The following is a 21,331-nucleotide window of genomic DNA, read 5'->3' as shown; positions in this document are numbered from 1 at the left end:
CTCAGTAATTTATGATAACTGAGACACATTTTTGAACAGAATGACTTTAAAACACACACACAAATACACACACACATACACACTCCCATGCTTTTTTCTCCCTTTTGGTTTTCAATATTTTCAGAAATCTTTTATCTGAAGTTGGAGTTGGGTCAGGTGAGATTAATGATGACAGGAAATTTTAACTGCTATAAATAAATAAATAAACAGAAGCCATGCTGTTGAGAAAATTCTTGGACTGATCTGAAAGACAATTCTGTGGTAATGATTCCTTGGTTTGATACTCTTAGGCCAAGAACTAAGACTTAAAAAGTAAGCTGCACTCCTGAGTGAAGCAATGTATTACATCTTCATTAGTGAAAAAGACAACATGTTCATCAAGTTTAAAGATGCCAATAAACTAAGTTTAGGATGCTGAGAAGAAGTGAAAATTTAAATAACAAATTTAATTTAAAATAAGAGCAACAGGGACTAGTAAAAGGAATAAATGGGCCAATGAGGCAAAAGCTGGATATCTTTTTAAGGAAACAAAATACTATCCTTATTTTCAAGGAAGATGAGGTAGGAAGGAGAAAGCTAGGACCAGTGGTACAAACAGAAAAACATAAAAAGTAGAGATTATTCCAGATACAGAGGAAAAAAAAAATTTTAATTTAAAAAGGCCTATTACAGTGAGATAGACTAGAAACATTAACATATTTAGGAATAAAACAATAAAGTTATTAGACAACTCTATTAGATTAGAAGGAAGAGCTGAAACACATTCCACTGAATGGCAGCAAATGTTCTCTACCTCCAGAAATACCAAAAGATAACATACAGTTGGGTGTAATGAAAAACAAAGCCAGAAAAGAGGGGACTTACAAAATGGTGATTTAAAAAATATATTTTTATTGAAACTATAAATCTAACTGCTTACATTCTAGGATACTGAAATAATTAGTTCAAATCATGCTGAGGCCACTGACTAGTATATCTGAGAACTTTTGGAGAACTGGAGAGCAAAAAATGGAAACTTTACAAAGTCAACTTTTAGTGCCTATTTAAGCAACAAAAGAAATAAAATCATGCCTAAATATAGTATATACCTGCTGCAAAGTAACTGAGATACCAAAAAATAAAGAATAAATATTTTTAAACTAATCATTTGACAGTGCAGCAGGTCTGACAGGAAGAATGTTAGACATTACACAACTTCTGGCACATTCAGATTTGGCCTTACTCAACTATAATTCTAGGGGAGGATAAGCCCCAATGCCCTAAGGTATCCACTGAGCGTAATGAATTAACTTTTCTCCTATATACCTAGAATAGTACTAGTTATACACCTTCCTTGAAAAAATTTTGAAAACAGTCCCTCAAATAATTTTCTTTGTAGTTCAAATAAGGAACCTAGCTGAGAAAGGGTAGCAAAAGGTTAATATAGAAGATAATTATAAAGTTTTTTCAGGATCATCCAGGTATGTGTAGCTTCAATAATAACCAGAGAGAAGGTTTATCAGGTTTACAGATGTTATAAAGTTGGGGTCAGCATTTAGAAGGACATGATGCAAGAATCTGAAAGTATTCCGGGAAATTAGAAAATTTAAAATGTTCGAAAAGCAAAATTAAGTATTTAGGAAAACAACAGATACAAAGTTTAGAAATTAATTATCATTTAGGAATATAACTAAAACATCTGAGAATTACAATGGATACAGAGAAAAATGAATACCAAAATGGAAAAAGCCAACCTAATGCTCAGCATAAGACGTGAATAACCCTTGTTTCATGCTCAGTACCACATGGGCTCTAATGAGGGATATATTTCTAGTTGGGAACTGTGGAGCCAAAATGGGGGGCAGAGAACTTGTGAAAGTTCATAAGGACAAACAGGCTAGGAAAGGCACATAAAAGGGCCAAAGCTTATTTACAGAGAAGACAAGGGTAGCATCATAATAGTTTTCAAATATAAAGATTCTCCACATAAGGACTGCTAAATAACTAGAAAATCTCCACTCTGGAAAGAAAAGAAGAAATAGGTGTAAACCACAGGAGGACAGATACAAGTTAGACAAGGAGAGGACCTTGTTGACAGGATTATGAGTCATTTCTTAGGTATCATATGATAATAAGTATGGAATTACCATCCCTAGAGGCCTTTAAAAAATAAAATACCACAGGTTTTTAATTTAGACTTCCAGGCCATATAATCTCCATTGTAACTATTCCTACTCTGCTTTTAAGTGCAAAAGCAGCCATAGACAAATGGGAGTGGCTGTATGTCACTAGAACTATTTACAGAAACAGGTGGCCTAGGGACCATATCTTGCTGACCTCTACTGTAATAGGGTTTTGGCAGTGACACTTTGGGGGACTGATACTCAAATTATTTTGCATGCACATCAGACAACAGAGTTAACTCAATATCATATATTAACCAAAGTAACATAGTAACTCATGACAAAAAACCCCCAACCCTTTGATAAGAAAATTAGAAGGACATTTCAAACAAAAATCTCAATACAAAGAATTAACAAAGGCTCTATGTTTCTGGCATAATAAAACTTGCAAAAAATTTCAAGTGAAATTAATGTTAAACTTAGTTTCATAAGCTTAGTTATATTTCATACAATCCTAGATTTCAGAATGTTGTTAGACCAATCCATTGGGAAATTTAAGACCTCCCCTGCAAATCCCCTCCTCAAAGTTCCTGGTAAATTACAATAACAAGATATACCTTAAGAGGCCTGAAGGCAGAAGAATGAGGCAGGGTAGCAGCACAGCCCACTTGATTCACACCTGACAGCGACTAAATTGCAAAAGAGAAAGAGAAGAAACAGAAGGCAGCATTTATGTTAGCAAAATGTCAGACAGGCAGGCAGACAGATCTTGTCAGTAAAATTAGAAAAGGAAAGGTCACTGACAAACTTTCAAATGGTTTACTAAGATATTGATAGGGCAGAAAGAGAATAGTTGGGGGAAAAAACCCTATAATTTATTAAACACAGTTTTCCACCTGTTTAATTCAAATTATTTCAATACCTCATACCACATTAATCAAGAAATGAAAGGCATGATTTATTAAACATGATTTTATATAGAAATAAAACTGAGTACATCAAATTTTTTTTAGCAAAATAGCCTTAGAAACAAATGAGTCCTGTGCTGTTCCTATGACAGGGGAAACAAATCCAGTCAAAGAGCTCATTTTAACTGATCAGAATTGGCATGAATAAGAGCAACATCTTTTCAATATTAATCCAAATTAGATTTATTATAATTCAGTTTAATGGCTTTGATGTGAGAAGGCAGGACATGAGGATTTTGCATCACACCTTAAGGATGAACCAGCATTTCATTTCTGCTTCTGTAAAAGTCCAAATGACCTCTGAGAAGTACAATTTTCCTTTTCTTTGAATCCTTTATCCTTTCACCAGCCTACATAAAACTAGTTAGATATATTAGAGATATAATTAGAGACAGTAAGTGTTAGAATCTATTGTACAGAATTTTGATTACAGATAAAAGCTGCTCAGAACATGACAATTTTTTCATTTGGTGGGGAGTGGAAATCAGAGAAGACAGAACTTTCACAAAGGGCGTTGGGTAAGATTGTATCTATTAAAAATGTCAAAGGCTTAAAGATATTAAAGCCTTTATAAGTTAAATAATTTTTTAAAATTTAAACTACAATCACAAATATCTGAATCATGGGATAAATGAACAAGAACACATGTGGTGTTTAGGAAAAGGTGAGTAGGATTGTCAATATAATAAATACAACTATATTTTTAATGAGTTGATAGATAGCAATGTCTTTTTTGTGTGTGCAAAAAAAAGCATGTAATACACACTGCAACATTATCTTAAGGCAGAAGAAAGTGAGGAAAGAAATGTACCAAAGAACAAGGCTGTGACAGCAGTCTTACATTGTATATGCCTTCACCTGTTTAGATTTCCTGGGCCTCCTAATGATCAAATGGACTTGAATTACTGTCAATCTCAAATATAAAAAGGCTAAGAGCCACTATGCTGGCAAAGAAGGAAAAAAGGATGGAAGGAAGAGGAAGTGAAATGAGCCTAGATCCTTTCTAGTATCTAGAGATGGGATGTAGATACATATGGGACATATATGAAAGCAACAGAAGCCTGAAGGGCAATCCTAAGAGAATGTTAGTGTAACTGATATTAAACATTACCAACAGTTATTTCAAATCCCATATTTCAAGGTCTTTAAATCAAATCCAACATTTACTTGCTATATCATCAGAACTTCTTATCTTGAAACATTTTTTTTTGAGATTTTTTTTTCTGATTGTGATTTTAGTATTTTTTTATTTTGGCCACACCACGCAGCTTGTGGGATCTCAGCTCCCCGACCAGGGATTGAACTGGGGCCACTGCAATGAAAAAGCCGAATCCTAACCACTAGACCACCAGGGAACTCCCCTAATGAGCAATTATTAGATGTACAGAATACATCAGGAATTATTCACTCAGGAATTATTTATTAAGCAACTAATATATCCCAGGAATTATGATAGGGATTGGGTATACATAGATAAATGTAACAGAGAATATCCCTGGGCCCATGAAACTTACAGTCTAGTAGTCTACTGGGGGTGGGGGAGAGGGGGAGATACAAAACTATTAATAAACACCCACCTAAAAGTGCTATGAAGAAAAAAAAAACAGTGGAGACAAATTTGATTTGGGGGTAGGGGTGTTGCAGAAAAGCCTTTTTTTTTTTTTTTTTTTTTTTTTTTTTTTTTTGCGTTACGCGGGCCTCTCACTGTCGTGGCCTCTCCCATTGCGGAGCACAGGCTCCGCAGGCTCAGCGGCCATGGCTCACGGGCCCAGCCGCTCCGCGGCATGCGGGATCCTCCCGGACCGGGGCACGAACCCGTGTCCCCTGCATCGGCAGGCGGACTCGCAACCACTGCACCACCAGGGAAGCCCAGAAAAGCCATTTTAAGGGTGTGACATTTAAGCTGATACCAGATAGATCAGTAGGAATTAACCAAGGAGTATATGCAGGGAATGAGAGGCATTCCATGCGGAGGGAGCAGCATTTGCAAAGATCCTGAGGTGGGAAAGGGCTTGCCATATTTTCAGAGCTGAAAAAATGCTGATATAGCATGGCTCCAGAGATAAGAGATACATAGTACCCAGAGTACACAGGAGCTTATAGGCCACGTTAAGAAGTTTGGAACCCACTCTAAATGGTTTGTAGGCTGTGTTAAGAAGTATATGGATTTTGGGACTTCCCTGGTGGTCCAGTGGTAAAGAATCTGCCTTCCAATGCAGGGGACACTAGTTCAATCCCTGGTCGGGGAACTAAGATCCCACATGCCGCGGGGCAACTAAACCTGCACGCCACAGCTACTGAGCTCACGCACCTCAACGAGAGAGCCTGTGTGCTGCAAACCACAGAGCCCACAGGCTCTGGAACCCGCGCACCACAACTACAGAGCCCATGCGCCCTGGAGTCTGCGCGCCACAACTAGAGAAGAGAAAACGCTCACGCCACAACTAGAGAGAAGCCCACGTGCTGCAACTAAGACCCGACGCAGCCAAAAAAATAAATAAAATAAATAATAAATAAATCTAAAAAAAAAAGTATATGGACTTTATTCTACTATATGAAGTCACTGAAAAGTAGTTTTGAGAAGATCAGAGGTATGATTTACAAAATGACTCTTTTTGTAATACATGTTGGACACTATTTGGCATGCAAAAATATGTGAGACATGGTTCTTGTTTTTAAAGGCTGTCTAATTTAGGCCAGACAGGAATACTGTTAAGTAAAATATAAGTGTATGTATTTTGAAAATGGCTGAAATTACAAATTTCAGGCTAAGGGGATTTTATTGTTTTTCCAAATTCCACTTTTTCCTTGACAAAAACGCCTGGGCATTCAGCACTTACTATATGTGTTATTAAATCTCATCTTCAGTTTCCTAAAGTGTTTCAAAGTGTTTTCAATTACAGTATGGGAGGCAATATAGCACAGTGTTCATGCACGTTCTCAAGTCACCCGGATCTAGATTTGAACACAACCTTGTACTTACTAGCTGTGACCTTGGAGAAGTCACATTCTGGACAAAGCATTCTGTGCCTCAGTAATCATTTGTAAAATGGTGATAAGTTTAACCTTAACTCTTAAGGCTGCTGTGAGGAGTGAATGAGATAATTCTGGTAAAGTGTCTGGATCACCACAGGCTCTCAATATTCTTCTACATTAAATTATTATTTGCTTCTCATGCCAATTAACTTTGACTAAAACTCCAGAGGCTTATTTCTTTATAAGACTGCCAGTTAAAATGTGCTTTAGCCATCTTAAAGGAAATGATGATTACAGAACACAGAAATTCTGACAATGAAAGTTTATGTAATAGAAATCTCATGCTCAAGTATGCAGTTCATGTGGTAGTATGCACAATGGTGGTAGTCACTAGCTCCTAAGACAGGAATTGCTACAGACAATAGGCTTTTGAACTGCTAGTTTTCAATACGATGGTGAAAAAAATAACATAAAACATGATGGGAAAAGCAATTATGTACATGGTTAGAATTCTCTTGCAAAGCTGATAAAAGTAAGACTCTCAATAAAGCTCTGAAGTTATACTCATTTTCAGCTGATGAAACAGGCAATAAAAGTAAACCAGTATGTTTTAATGTATCTTCTAAATTTGCATGTGTCCAATAAAATCAAATACAAAATTAAAGAAAAAAGTAAACCAATGTTAAAAATGATCAGTAGACAGCATTCCAAGTTAATGTTTCCCTGAGTTTAAGATATAAAATGGGTATGGAGGGATAATCTTGAGATCTAAAAGTTTGGGATTTTCAGTAGGTTAAAATAGATAATAAAATAGGATGCCAAATATACATTTGTATAATTAGCATCATGAAGTAAGGGAACCATTCATCATACAGGTGACTTATAAGACAAAACAGTGATTAATAAAGTTCACCTGGAATTAGAAACATTTAAAAAACGAATGTATTATTCCCTCTCCTCCAAACACATATGCAAAGCCAATATGGTTCTCAATGCAAATGTTTTACTTTTGGAAACACTAACAAAGATACTTGAATCATATCTGCAGAACACTTGCAACACTGGGTAAATCATGAAAAGTAATGTAGGGAGACAGTTCTAGCTATTTGTAAAGCATTTAGTAATGATGCTCATCATGTTTTATGGTATTTAGATCAATTCAGAATGAAAAGTACAATAGCTATTCCCCAAATCTCTAGACACAGCAATGTAAAACTCCATTTTGTGCAAGGTTCTTACCACTAACAAGGCACTATCATCAGTGTGCTGAGACCTTCTGGATGGGAAGGGACACTGGAGAGGTGGAGAAAAATGAAGCAATGTCAAAAACAAGCTATGCACACACATGACGAGTTTCACAAATACACAAGCAAAGAGACATATTAACACATACTTGTGAAGATGCTGACATACAGGACCACATTCACAATCATTCAGAATTCATGCATTAAAATAGCTAATAAGTTGTTTCTGAGTAACGATTTTCTCCCAAAGAACTTAAACAACTGCAAATATGATCTTATTGCATAAAAACTCTAAAGCAAGGAGGGGAATAGGAAGTTTTCTGTTCTGAGAAGAGAAAGCTGAAGATGTAGAAGTCACATTTGTGGTCATTTAGTGCGCTAGTGACAAATGCAAAACAATAAACCCAAGAGTCATGATTTCTAGTCTAGGCATCTCTTCATTACCTTTCTCAGACAAAACAAGGGTACAACTGGAAATTTTAAAACTATACATGTTATTTTCCTGAGGAGCTTTAGTTTTCAGATAATGAATTACTCCAGAATGACCAGTAAGAAGGAAATGTTGGGTAAAAAAGGAGGAGTGTATTAACTTATCAAACTTTGATTGTCAAAGGTTTGTACAGAGTTATTACCATGTGAAGAAAAGACAACTGAAAGTGCTTGAGTGAATCTTTCAGGTACTGTACCAATGCATAAGCTCTCAAAAAATAACCAAAAATAGTTATTATATGTCCAATAAGATTAAAAAAACCTTTATAATGGATAATTTAAAACATTTCAAACAATACATTTTACCATTCCAGAAACACTTGTGCTTTGAAAACACTGTGCTGAAGACTGATGCTTGTAAAGCCCCATGTGTTAGGTTTTCAAATAACTTATTTTACAAAAAGCAAAGTCAACACTCACGTGAAATAATGCCTTTATGCATTTTTTAAGGAAGTAATGATCATAAATTGAAAAAATAAGAAGGCAAAGATAAAGGAAAATAGCTAATGAAAAAGCCAAGTACAATAAAATATTCATTTAGTAATAAGCTTCATTTTAACAGGTCAAAATAGGTGCACAGATTTTTAAAAAAATAATGAATCATAAATTTTATTTCAAAATGTAAATGTCACTAAACGTGCACACATGTTAAAACAATAAAATTTACAATCTAGTTTATTTTTTCTCTTTGCATAGGACATCATTATAATACAGAATCTAGGTGCATAGATTTTTAAAAGGTTAATAAACAATTAATTTTACATGTTACTTTGTAACAAAAATGTACTACTTAATATTATAAAACTAATGTGTACAAAGTATAATCAATAATATACACACTTAGGAAATGAGCACTGAAGCTGAAATACTATGTAGAGTTTTCTGTTTAATACCGACACCATTCACGTGTGCCAGATACAGCTCTCAGGACCATCTCTCATTACACAGTAGCTCTGAAAATGGATGAGGGAGATGATAACTCTGCTGGGGATGGGAGGAGGGAAATAATCTCCAGACGGATGTGTATAGATTTTAAAAACCCCAATCTATAGATTCTGATAAACTTCCTGGCCTGTGTCTTTTTCTCCCTAGTAAGGAGAATTTTGTGAGAGGAAAAAAGAAAATGGCAACATTTTGATCACTGAAAACATATGATAATCACATGCAAAACAATAACTTACCTCACCGTCTAAGGTGGGGGGTGTTGTTTTTGTGGACTTTGTGACACTTTTTGCTATATAACCCCACACCCCCCAAAAAGGGGAAGCTGGTCAGAATCTAGAACACTGGGAATGAAAAATGCTATTTACTAAAATGATCACTCACATTAATCTCTGTATCTCTCGTGTATGGTATTTTTCTAGATTTACTGGTTAGAAGACGCTGCTCTTTCCCTTAAATAGCTTAAAATTTAAATGAGGAAAAGCAATAAGCTGACAAACAGTATTTTCCTGTGTCTATAAGCATCTATAAACAGAAATTTTTAAAAACTATGTTTTTATATGTACATGGATATAAACACATTCAGAGTAGTAATCTCTCACTAAAATCTCTCAATGAAATCACCCTCTCTTTCTTTAATGGCTTCAAATATCACTCTAATGCTAACAGCTTTAGCTCTCTCCTATCAGCCAAATTCCAGGCTTGCATTTTCAAATGCCTGTGGAAACTCTCTACTTAGAAACCCCACTGTCATCTCCTGTTCAACATAACCAAAAAAACCCCTCAATTTCCCATACTAACTGGGTATTTCCCCCCAATTTGCTAATTTCTGTTATTATGTCAATTAATAATATCACAGTATCTGTATAGTGAGTGTTTTACCATGTGTTTTTATATACAGTATCTCAAGTGATTCTTCTTATTCTGTGAGATAAACAAACATCATAATCATATTCTTTTAAAGACGAGAAAATTGAGGATAGAGAGGTTATATGACATGTGCAAGGCTACAAAGTTAGTAAGTGGCATAACTGAGATCTGCACCTCTGCCTTCTGATCCCAAATCCAACATTCTTTCCACAAAGCTAACTCCCATTAAAACCATTCTTTTAGCCTCAAACCCTTGCTTTGGAACCTTTTTTTTTTCACTCATTTTCAGTGATTTATTCAACATTCACTACACATCTATGTATAAGATATAATGATGCTTCTTTTGAAATCTCTCTTACAGTTAATTTATAAAACCCTTTGTGGCAGTAGGGGGTGCAGCATACACCATACTAGTAAAAGTACGAGGTGAAGCCATAATAATTCTGAAATAGTTAATACTTAATAGTTAAACATTAAACATATGAGGAAAATAAAGGCACAGAATGGCTCAGTAACTTTCCAAAAGTCAAGCACATACCAAGTAGCAAAGCTGGATTCAAATTCAGATATTTCCGATTCTAAGCCCTTACCACAGGACAACACTGCCTTTCCTTAGGAAACTTAGAAATCATCTAGTCTTATGCCTTCATTCTGTACCCTAATCTAATTATTGCAATTACTCTCTATTTCATTTTCCTTCTTTCCTCATCTCTTTCTAACATATTCTAACATGAGTAGATTAGTTTTTCAGAAGTACCTTCCCTGTCTTTTCTCCTGCCTAAGAACTAAAATTGTTCTTTTCTGCCTAATTGTTCAAGATCAAACTCTAATTTGACATTTAATCAAGGCTATCTACAATGTAATTATCTCTTACTAGTTATATGACTTCTACAGAAGGCAAGCTAAATGAGTTAATTTATGTAAAATGCATAGAACAACACTTAGGACATAGTATATGTTAGCCATTATCATTTACTGAGAGTCAGTATAGCATTCTGGTCATAGACCAGGGTTTGGAGCCAGCCTGTCCTTTTTTTTTTCTTTCCAGTTTTATTGAGATGTAATTGACATACAGCAATGTATAATAGCATAATGATCTGAGTTACATACATGATGAAATGATTACCACAATAAGTTTAGTGAACATCCACCATCTCATAAAGATAACAAAAGAAAAAGAAAAAAAAATGATGAAATGATAAGAACTCTTAGGATTTACTCTCTTAACAACTTTCACATTTAACACATATTTTGTACATTGCATCCCTAACTCTTATTTATCTTATAACTGGAAGTTTGTACCTTTTGGCCACCTTCAGCCAATTCTCCCTCCCTCATGCCCTGTCTCTGGTAACCACAATTCTGACCTCTTTTTCTATTAGCTTGTCTGTTTGTTTGTTTTTGAAGTATAACTGACCTACAACACTATGTTAGTTCCTGGTGCAAAAGATAGTGATTTGATATTTCTATATATTACAAAGTGATCACCATGATAAGTCTAGTTACCACCTGGACTTTTTTTTTTTTTAAAGAAACTGTTTATTTTCCATCAGCTTTATTTCCATTTTCTGTTCAGCCTGTCTTGATTAGAATCTTTGCTCTGCCACTTACTACCTGAGTATTTAACCTCAGGAAAATTGTTATCCTCCCTGAGCATCAGAGATCATCATCACAGACTTGATACATTTGAAAAAATATAAGAGAATTTATTATGTGTATGGTACTTAAAGAAGATATACTTTGGCTAGAGTTATGAAACAAGAGAGAAAGCATTTAGAGGATGAGTGATTCATTTGTTCGATCATTCATTTAAAAAATATTTATTGAGCTTTACTAGGGGCTAAGACCTGCTTAAATCTAGGGATACAGCAGTGAATAAACATGACAGACATGGTCCCTGTCTTCATGGAGTTTACAGATAAATGGGAGAGACAGATATGTTATATATGTGTGTGTGTGTGTGTGCGTGTGTTTTTTTGGCCACACCATGTAGCTTGTGGGATTTTAGTTCCCCGACCAGGGATCACACCCAGGCCCTTCGCAGTGAGAACGTGGAGTCCTAACCATTGGACCACCAGGTAATTCCTGGGAGAGACAGACATTAAACAAGCAAAAATATAAATAATTATTTAACTATAAAGAAAAAATTCCAAGGTGATTTCAGAACTAAAAGACTTAAGTAACACAGGCAAAATATTGAAACAGGTTTAGAGGCAACCATAGAGGCTGATTAAAAAAAGAAGTATTGGGCTTCCCTGGTGGCGCAGTGGTTGAGAGTCCGCCTGCCGATGCAGGGGACACAGGTTCATGCCCCGGTCCGGGAAGATCCCACATGCCCCGCGGAGCGGCTGGGCCCGTGAGCCATGGCCGCTGAGCCTGCACGTCTGGAGCCTGTGCTCCGCAACGGGAGAGGCCACAACAGTGAGAGGCTCGTGTACAGCCAAAAAAAAAGAAGTATTAACAGGGGTTGTTAATTGAGTAGATGTGGAGAAAACAGAAAGTAAAGAATCAAAGATGACTAAAGTATTAAACCTGTGAGCCTTGCAAATTTTTGGTATTCCCTAGAGGTAAGGAAGTCAGTGATAGATTCAGATAATAATAGTTTATATTTGCATGGCACTTTACAGTTTACATATAGCATTTTCACTTTCTTGATGCACTAGAGATTTAGGAAATGGCAGCTGGACAGTAAAGTGATATGTCTAATGATAGGTAGTTAAGAGTAGAGACTATCACTGTCCTAAAAGGAAGATCAATCACTTCTGATTGTCCTCAAGCCTATCTACATAGGAGGACAATTAATCTAATCACAAGCAGGAGACTATTATACTATTTATTTTTATATTATAATACTATACTATTATACTATTTACTTGAGAATTCTTGTAATTAAGATATCAACTCTTTTTTTTTAATTAAGACAATAAAACCTGACATCCTCAGAAAAACAAATAAGCACTTACTTCTAAGAAACTTTAGGAACGTCATTCAATGAATCCAAAGGACTCACCTTGACAAAGTCCAGGACAGCATCTCTTTGAATCTGCTTAGTCCTTATTTTCTCCTCCTCATACTGTAGGGCAGCAAGTTGTGCCTCTCTCCGAGTACGTTCTATTAATTGTTCTCTTCTCCGATGAAGTTCCAAGTCTGCATGTGAAAACTATAACAAAAGTATCTTTAGCATATGCAAGTAGCGATAAAGATCAACTTACCAATATTCTTTATCAGTTTGGGAAACTACTGCTGACCCAAGCAACTTTTACTTTGCAGTCACCTAGCATTCTTCAGATGTGTTTATTGCTCATCTTTTCCCATCTTTGCACTGTGTTCTTACACGTATTATAAAGACTTATTTTCTGTCTGGTGTCTAAAAACACTGTTATCAGCATAAGGTGCACATATTATATTAACTGTACATTGAAGAGACAGGTAATGAAATTTATAGATATTTGGCAATTAACTGTAATTTAAGTATTATAAAAGAAGAAAACCATCTTAATTAAAAGAACCCCACAAACTAAAACCGAAAAAAATGTTTTTACCTGATTATGACTTGGTGATAGTGATAAGAGAGAAGATGGCTCAGCTGGAACCCTGACCCAAAAAAGAAAAAAAGGAAAGAAAAAACTCTTTGATAAGACAGATAGATAAAAGACAAGTGGAATTTTATTGTTAATGCAGCTTTCTATTAATCAGCAGGCAAACTGTCTGGTCAGCACTGAAAGACCAATTACATTTTGTAAACTTGAGCCCAAGTCACTAAATTAAGCTACAGGAACACCTGATGTCTCCAACTCACATTTCATGTGATGATATCACTGATGAAGTTACAGATAGTTAACAACTGTCTATGTCAGCCAGTGCTGACAATACGGTTATTTGAGATCACTTGTCAAACAATATCGTTTCTTTACAGCACACTAAGTACTACAATCTTCTTTACTATCATGACTGAAACAAGATACATGTAAATGGAGATGGTTTATACACAAAGCCATTTTATCAGCAGAAATCTGGAATACTACAGAACCTGTAACTGTATGTTTAAAGCACTCCTACTCCCATTTTAATTGAAGAAGCAATTTTAACAACAAAAGTAAAGATTTTGTTGATTTTTATCTTTTAGAAAAACATGAAACCTGATTTGATGCTTAAAAAAAAGTAAAACTTGCTTCTCAGTTTTATCAGTGTTAACTCTTATACTTTGATATATATTCCCTGTTGTAATTCCTAAATTTTAAAAATGTAATATGTAAGAAACCAAAAACTTAAGCTATTCTACTATACTCTTTCATGCCACATTTTTTTCTTTTTTCTTTTTTTTTTTTTGCAGTATGCGGGCTTCTCACTGTTATGGCCTCTCCCGTTGCGGAGCACAGGCTCTGGATGCGCAGGCTCAGCGGCCATGGCTCATGGGCCCAGCCACTCCGCGGCACGTGGGATCTTCCCGGACTGGGACACGAACCCGTGTCCCCTGCATCGGCAGGCGGACTCTCAACCACTGCGCCATGAGGGAAGCCCCCACATTTTTTTCTTATATTGGTTCCAATTCTTTGAAGTTTTCACAAAATTCTTTTAAAAAAATTTCAGCCATTAAAAAAACTTTTGACAGAATAAATTATGTTTATAATTTTTAAAAGGAACAGAATAAATAACTACCAAATAAATTACTTAATAACTTCCTATACAAGGTTTAAAATAAGGTTAAAGCTAGGGAAAAACTTCCTTAACTTTCTACTAATCCTTGTCAACCTTTATCCTAGCACTCCTAATCAGTGCATCCTCAGTCACAAGTCTGACAACATAAGAGGAGGAGAGTGGGTTGGTAGGGTAAGACTTTTAACTGGGATGTAACCAATAATGAGAGATGAGTGACTCCAGTACTATATACTAGTCTGGGAGAAGAATAACTGGCATTAACTGCAAATTTGTCCCAAACTACTAATTTCACTGTTAACATTTCTTATAGCTTTTATTGGCTATCTGTAGATAAACTACACCAAAAACCCCAGAAAGGACCATGTAAACCCATCTCAAGTGGGTTTATGTGCCCTGATTTGAACACTATGTTTTAATAATGCTTTTCAAGCAAAACCTTTTAATATACACCTTCTTTCTACTCCCATTTCTTTACTCTCTTTTTATACCAAAACCTCTTTAAAAAGCTGGTTAAGTCCATTGTTTCTACTTCATTTCATCCCATTTTATTTTGAACCCACACCAATCTGGATCTGTCCTCACAACTTCACTGAAAACTGCTCTCTTCAAGTCTGAGGCTTTACATGTCCAAATCCAACAGTTTTTAGCCCTCACCTTACTGAACCTACCAGCAGTATGTGTGACACTGCTTATCTCTCTCCACATGTCTTGAGATGCTCTCTTCACTTAGCCTCTGGGACACCACCCTCTCCTATCCCCATGACCTTTCCTGCTTAAGTCTCTTTTGCTGGTTGTTTAAGCCCTAATTCTCTCCCCTTTACTCCAAACTTATGTATCTACCTACTTACTTGATAACTCCACTTGAATGTCTAGCAGGCACCTCAAGTAGAACATAACCACAACTTAATTCTCATCTCACAGTCCAAACCTGTTCTGCCTTGATAACACTCTTCAGTGTTCCTTGAACATACCAAGCATGTTCCTCTATTAGGGCCTCTGCCTAGACTGTTCCTCCCCTAGACAGCCAGAGTGCTTGATCCCTCTATTTTTTAGGTTTCTATCAAAATATTATTACCTCATAAAATTGCTCTCACTCTCCCCCCGCTCTACTCTTTCACCCTGCTTTATTTTTCTTTATAGCACTTCGCATTTCCTGACAAATACTTGTTACATATATTTGTCTACATCCATTAAAAGATTAGCTTTATGACATCAGGGACCTAGAACACAGCCAGACGGCTGCAGTGCTCAAGAAATATTGTTTAAATGAATGGCAGTGGCATCTTCCCCTCAAAAAGTATGGGATACTGAAACAAAAATACAGGTAACTATATGCTTTTTTAAATCTTGAACTTATTTGAGCACAGTAAACTGGCAGACTCTGAACTGCCCTTCCGCTTGTCTTTGTTCATAAAACCACATTTAATATGAGTAGCTTTTCTACTTTTGTCTACCTAACATGAAACTAAAAATTTCCAGGTATTACTCAACTGTTCTTTAATTCTATACTGCTTCTAATAGAAATTAATGAACTTCCCAGGACCTAGCCTGACATTAGCATCTCTCCTGAACTAAAATGCCAATCAAATTATAAGTGAGCCCTTAAAATTTTTTTTGATATATAAAATGAATGATAATTTTGTTAGTTTTAACTTCAAATTTATTTAATCCATCTTAGCAAATAACTATAAAACACTTACCAATTTATCATAATACTTTTAATGTATCCCCCTACCTTTACTATCCCCCAGGCAAGTAGTGTCTGTGTTTGTGTGTGGGAGGGGTAGGTAGGAAGAAATGTACATGGTGGGTGATGGGAGGGGAGGAGAATTAGGAGAAAAAAAGAGGTAAGCAACTTTTCAGCAATGACTAACGAGCAAGTAGCAATATGTATACTGACTCAATTCCTCTCAGTCTTTGTAACTGGAGGACTGATCAACTTTTTTGGTTAACATATTACTCAGGTTACAGACAAGTCTTGTGAGTCTGAGAGCTGCCAGTCATTCGGAGGTGATTTTTGTTTTTCTAGGTTCTAATTCATGATTCCATTTGAATGCAAGCTCTAGGAGGACAGGAACTTTCAAAGTTCACAGCTATTTCCCAATACCTAAAAAAGTACTTAGCACAAAGAAGATATTTAGCACATATCTAACTAAAACAAATGAAGTATGTATTGATCTTAGAGCTTAACTGTTAGACTTAACTGATTATTGGGATAAAGTATGGAGTTCTTATCCAAAGACTGTATTAAGGTCTATTGCTTTGAGAGACCCAATTAAAAGTAATCATTGATTCAGTTTCTAGCACTGTGGCAGAATAGATACTCTAAATGACTCTTCCAATGGAAACAAAAAAACTGTTCAATAAAGTAATCTTCTAAAATGTGTTGCTAAAGTGTCATAAAAATAAAGAATCCACAGATTCTAAAAAGAAGTAAAAACAGGAACTATGGATTAAGGTTTGGTAGGCAGACTTTTGGCCCCCATGATCTCCACTCTGGTGTTTCTCTAATAAATATGTTACACATCAGAAAGGACTTTGCAGATGAAATTAAGGTTACTAATTGGTTGACCTTATCCAGGTGGGCCTAATATAATCATACAAGTCCTTAAAAGCAGAAGAGGAGGCAGGAGAGTTTGTGAGATACGGCAGAAAGGAAAATCAGAGATTCAAAATGTGAGAAGGATTTAGCCTGTCACTGCTGTCTTGAGATGGAGGGAGCCAAGAACCAAGAAATGTAGGTGGACTCTAGAAGCTAAAATGACTCCCAGCTAATAGCCAACAAGGTAATGGAGACCTCAGTCAATAACTGCATGGAACTGAATTCCGCCAGCAACCTATATGAGCTGGGAAGTGGATGCTCCTCCAGGGTTCTCCAGATAAGAATCCAGGCCATCCAACATCTTGACTTTGGCCTTGTGAGGCTGTAAGCAGAGAAACAAGAGAAGTCTGCCCAGACTTCTATCTCTCACAACTGTAATATAATAAATAGGTATGTTTTAAGCTACTAAATTTGTGTTAATTTGTTATAAAAGCACTAGAACACTAATATATAAGGCAACTGAGCAAAAAGCTGGCTTTTAGTCAGTAAATTTAAAAAAACTGAAATTGTATCAAGTATCTCATCTGACCACAACACTATGAGACTAGATAGCAATTACATGAAAAAACTGTAAAAAATACAAACACGTGGAGGCTAAACAATACGCTACTAAATAACCAAGAGATCACTGAAGAAATCAAAGAGGAAATCAAAAAATACCTAGAAACAAATGACAATGAAAGCACGACGACCCAAAACCTATGGGATGCAGCAAAAGCAGTTCTAAGAGGGAAGTTTATAGCAATACAATCCTACCTCAAGAAACACAAAAAATCTCAAATAAACAAACTAACTTTACACCTAAAGCAATTAGAGAAAGAAGAACAAGAAAACCCAAAGTTAGCAGAAGGAAAGAAATCATAAAGATCAGATCAGAAATAAATGAAAAAGAAATGAAGGAAACAATAGCAAAGATCAATAAAACTAAAAGCTGGTTCTTTGAGAGGATAAACAAAATTGATAAACCATTAGCCAGACTCATCAAGTAAAAAAGGGAGAAGACTCAAATCAACAGAATCAGGAATGAAGAAGTAATGACACTGCAGAAATACAAAGGATCATGAGAGACGACTACAAACTACATGCCAATAAAAATAGGACAACCTGGAAGAAATGGACAAATTCTTAGAAAAGTACAACCTTCCAAGACTGAACAGGAAGAAACAGAAAATATGAACAGACCAATCACAAGCACTAAAATTGAAACTGTGATTAAAAATCTTCCAACAAACAAAAGCCCAGGACCAGATGGCTTCACAGGTGAATTCTATCAAACATTTAGAGAAGAGCTAACACCTATCCTTCTCAAACTCTTACAAAATATAGGAGAGGGAAGAACACTCCCAAACTCATTCTATGAGGACACCATCACCTTGATACCAAAACCAGACAAGGATGTCACAAAGAAAGAAAACTACAGGCCAATATCACTGATGAACATAGATGCAAAAATCCTCAACAAAATACTAGCAAACAGAATCCAACAGCACATTAAAAGGATCATACACCATGATCAAGTGGGGTTTATGCCAGGAATGCAAGGATTCTTCAGTATATGCAAATCAATCAATGTGATACACCACATTAACAAATTGATGGATAAAAACCATATGATAAACTCAACAGATGCAGAAAAAGCTTTTGACAAAATTCAACACCCATTTATGATAAAAACTCTCCAGAAGGTGGGCACAGAGGGAAACTACCTCAACATAATAAAGGCCATATATGACTAACCCACAGTCAACATCATTGTCAATGGTGAAAAACAAACCACTTCCTCTAAGATCAGGAACAAGACAAGGGTGCCCACTCTCACCACTATTATTCAACATAGCTTGGGAAGTTTTAGCCATGGCAATCAGAGAAGAAAAACAAATAAAAGTAATCCAAATCGGAAAAGAAGTAAAACTGTCACTTTTGCAGATGACATGATGCAATACATAGAGAATCCTAAAGATGCTACCAGAAAACTACTAGAGCTAATCAATGAATCTGGTAAAGTAGCAGGATACAAAATTAATGCACAGAAATCTGGCATTCCTATACACTAATGATGAAAAATCTGAGAGTGAAATCAAGAAAACACTCCCATTTACCACTGCAACAAAAAGAATAAAATATCTAGGAATAAACCTACCTAAGGAGACAAAAGACCGGTATGCAGAAAACTATAAGACACTGATGAAAGAAATCAAAGACAATACAAACAGATGGAGAGATATACCATGTTATTGGATTGGAAGACTCAATATTGTGAAAATGACTATACTACCCAAGGCAATCTACAGATTCAATGGAATCCCTATCAAACTACCAATGGCATTTTTCACAGAACTAGAACAGAAAATTTCACAATTTGTATGGAAACACAAAAGACCCTGAATAGCCAAAGCAATCTTACGAAAGAAAAACAGAGCTGGAGGAATCAGGCTCTCTGACTTCAGACTATACTACAAAGCTACATTAATTAAGACAGTATGGTAACCGGCACAAAAACAGAAATATAGATCAATGGAACAGGAAAGAAGGCCCAGAGATAAACCCATGCACATATGGTCACCTTCTCTTTGACAAAGGAGGAAAGAATATACAATAGAGAAAAGACAGCCTCTTCAATAAATTGTGCTGGGAAAACTGGACAGCTACATGTAAAAGAATGAAATTGGAACACTTCTTAACACCACACACAAAAATAAACTCAAAATGGATTAAAGACCTAAATGTAAGGCCAGATACTATAAAACTCTTAGAGGAAAACATAGGCAGAACACTCTAGGACATAAATCATAGCAAGATCCTTTTTGACCCACCTCTTAGAGTAATGGAAATAAAAACAAAAATAAACAAATGGGACCTAATGAAACTTAAAACCTTTTGCAAAGCAAAGGAAACTACAAATAAGATGAAAAGACAACCCTCAGAATGGGAGAAAATATTTGCAAATGAAGCAACTGACAAAAGATTAATCTACCAAATATACAAGCAGGTCATGCAGCTCAATTTCACAAAAACAAAAAACCCAGTCCAAAAATATGCGGAAGACCTAAGTAGACATTTCTCCAAAGAAGATATACAGGTTGCCACAAACACGAGAGGATGCTCAACATCATTAATCATTAGAGAAATGCAAATCAAGACTACAATGAGGTATCACCTCACACCAGTCAGAATGGCCATTATCAAAAAAAACTACAGGGGCTTCCCTGGTGGTGCGGTGGTTAAGAATCTGCCTGGCAATGCAAGGGACATGGGTTCAAGCCCTGGTCCAGGAAGATCCCACATGCTGCAGAGCAACTAAGCCCGTGCATCACAACTACTGAACCTGTGCTCTACAGCCCGCGAGCCACAACTACTGAGCCTGCGTGCCACAACTACTGAAGCCCGCAGGCCTACAGCCTGTGCTCTGCAACAAGAGAAGCCATCGCCATGAGAAGCCCACACACCGCAATGAAGAGTAGCCCGCACTCGCTGCAACTAGAGAAAGCCCGCGTGTAGCAACGAAGACCCAATGCAGACAAAAATAAATAAATTTAAAAAAACCCCAAAAAACTACAAACAATAAATGCTGGAGAGGGTGTAGAGTAGAGGGACCCCTCTTGCACTGTTGGTGGGAATGTGAATTGGTACAGCCACTATGGAGAACAGTATGGAGGTTCCTTAAAAAACTAAAGATAGAACTACTGTACGACCCAGCAATCACACTACTGGGCATATACCCTGAGAAAACTATAATTCCAAAAGAGTCATGTACCACAATGTTCATTGCAGCTCTATTTACAAGAGCCAGGACATGGAAGCAACCTAAGTGCCCATCAACAGATGAATGGATAAGGAAGATGTGGCACATATATACAATGGAATATTACTCAGCCATAAAAAGAGACGAAATTGAGTTATTTGTAGTGAGATGGATGGACCTAGAGTCTGTCATACAGAATGAAGTAAGTCAGAGAGACACATACCGTATGCTAACACATATATACGGAATCTAAAAAAAATATGGTTCTCAAGAGCCTAGGGGCAGGACAGGAATAAAGACGCAGACGTAGAGAATGGACTTGAGGACATGGGGGTGGGGGATGGGAAGGGGAAGATGGGACAAAGTGAGAGAGTAGCATTGACATTGACATATATACACTACCAAATGTAAAACAGGTAGCTAGTGGGAAGCAGCTGCATAGCACAGGGAGATCAGCTTGCTGCTTTGTGACCATCTAGAGGGGTGGGATAGGGAGGATGGCAAGGAGATGCAAGAGGGAGGGGATATGGGGATATATGAATATATATAACTGATTCACTTTGTTATATAGCAGAAACTAACACAAAATTGTCAAGCAATTATACTTCAATAAAGATGTTAAAAAAAAAGCTGGCTTTCACCTTGAGGGTGGGTGTATCATATCCTCGGAATCTTGGGCTTTACTTATGATGGATACAGGAGGCAGGAAGGACAAAAGATAAAGCTGAGGTCCCCCC

General features: G+C 36.4%; 1 protein-coding gene across 6 annotated transcripts in view; it reads right to left on the bottom strand.

The window, feature by feature from the left end:
* Positions 1 to 21,331, bottom strand: part of LRCH3 (leucine rich repeats and calponin homology domain containing 3) — a 128,960-nt gene that overhangs the window by 20,202 nt on the left and 87,427 nt on the right. For 2 of the 6 annotated variants that reach the window (XM_060099391.1, XM_060099388.1), the window contains exons 11-14: positions 13,134 to 13,185; positions 12,602 to 12,751; positions 7,286 to 7,339; positions 2,720 to 2,791 (exon numbers count right to left, since the gene is read on the bottom strand). In XM_060099391.1, coding sequence (XP_059955374.1) covers positions 2,720 to 2,791; positions 7,286 to 7,339; positions 12,602 to 12,751; positions 13,134 to 13,185 — 328 coding nt within the window. The remainder of the gene's footprint in view (positions 1 to 2,719; positions 2,792 to 7,285; positions 7,340 to 12,601; positions 12,752 to 13,133; positions 13,186 to 21,331) is intronic. The other 4 variants (XM_060099393.1, XM_060099390.1, XM_060099389.1 and 1 more) reach the window with 3 other exon arrangements.

The sequence above is a fragment of the Mesoplodon densirostris genome, chromosome 5 (assembly GCF_025265405.1).
Source record: "Mesoplodon densirostris isolate mMesDen1 chromosome 5, mMesDen1 primary haplotype, whole genome shotgun sequence".
Lineage (NCBI taxonomy): Eukaryota > Metazoa > Chordata > Mammalia > Artiodactyla > Ziphiidae > Mesoplodon > Mesoplodon densirostris.
Note: the sequence above shows the minus strand (reverse complement) of the source record. Positions and strands in the feature narration are given on the sequence as shown.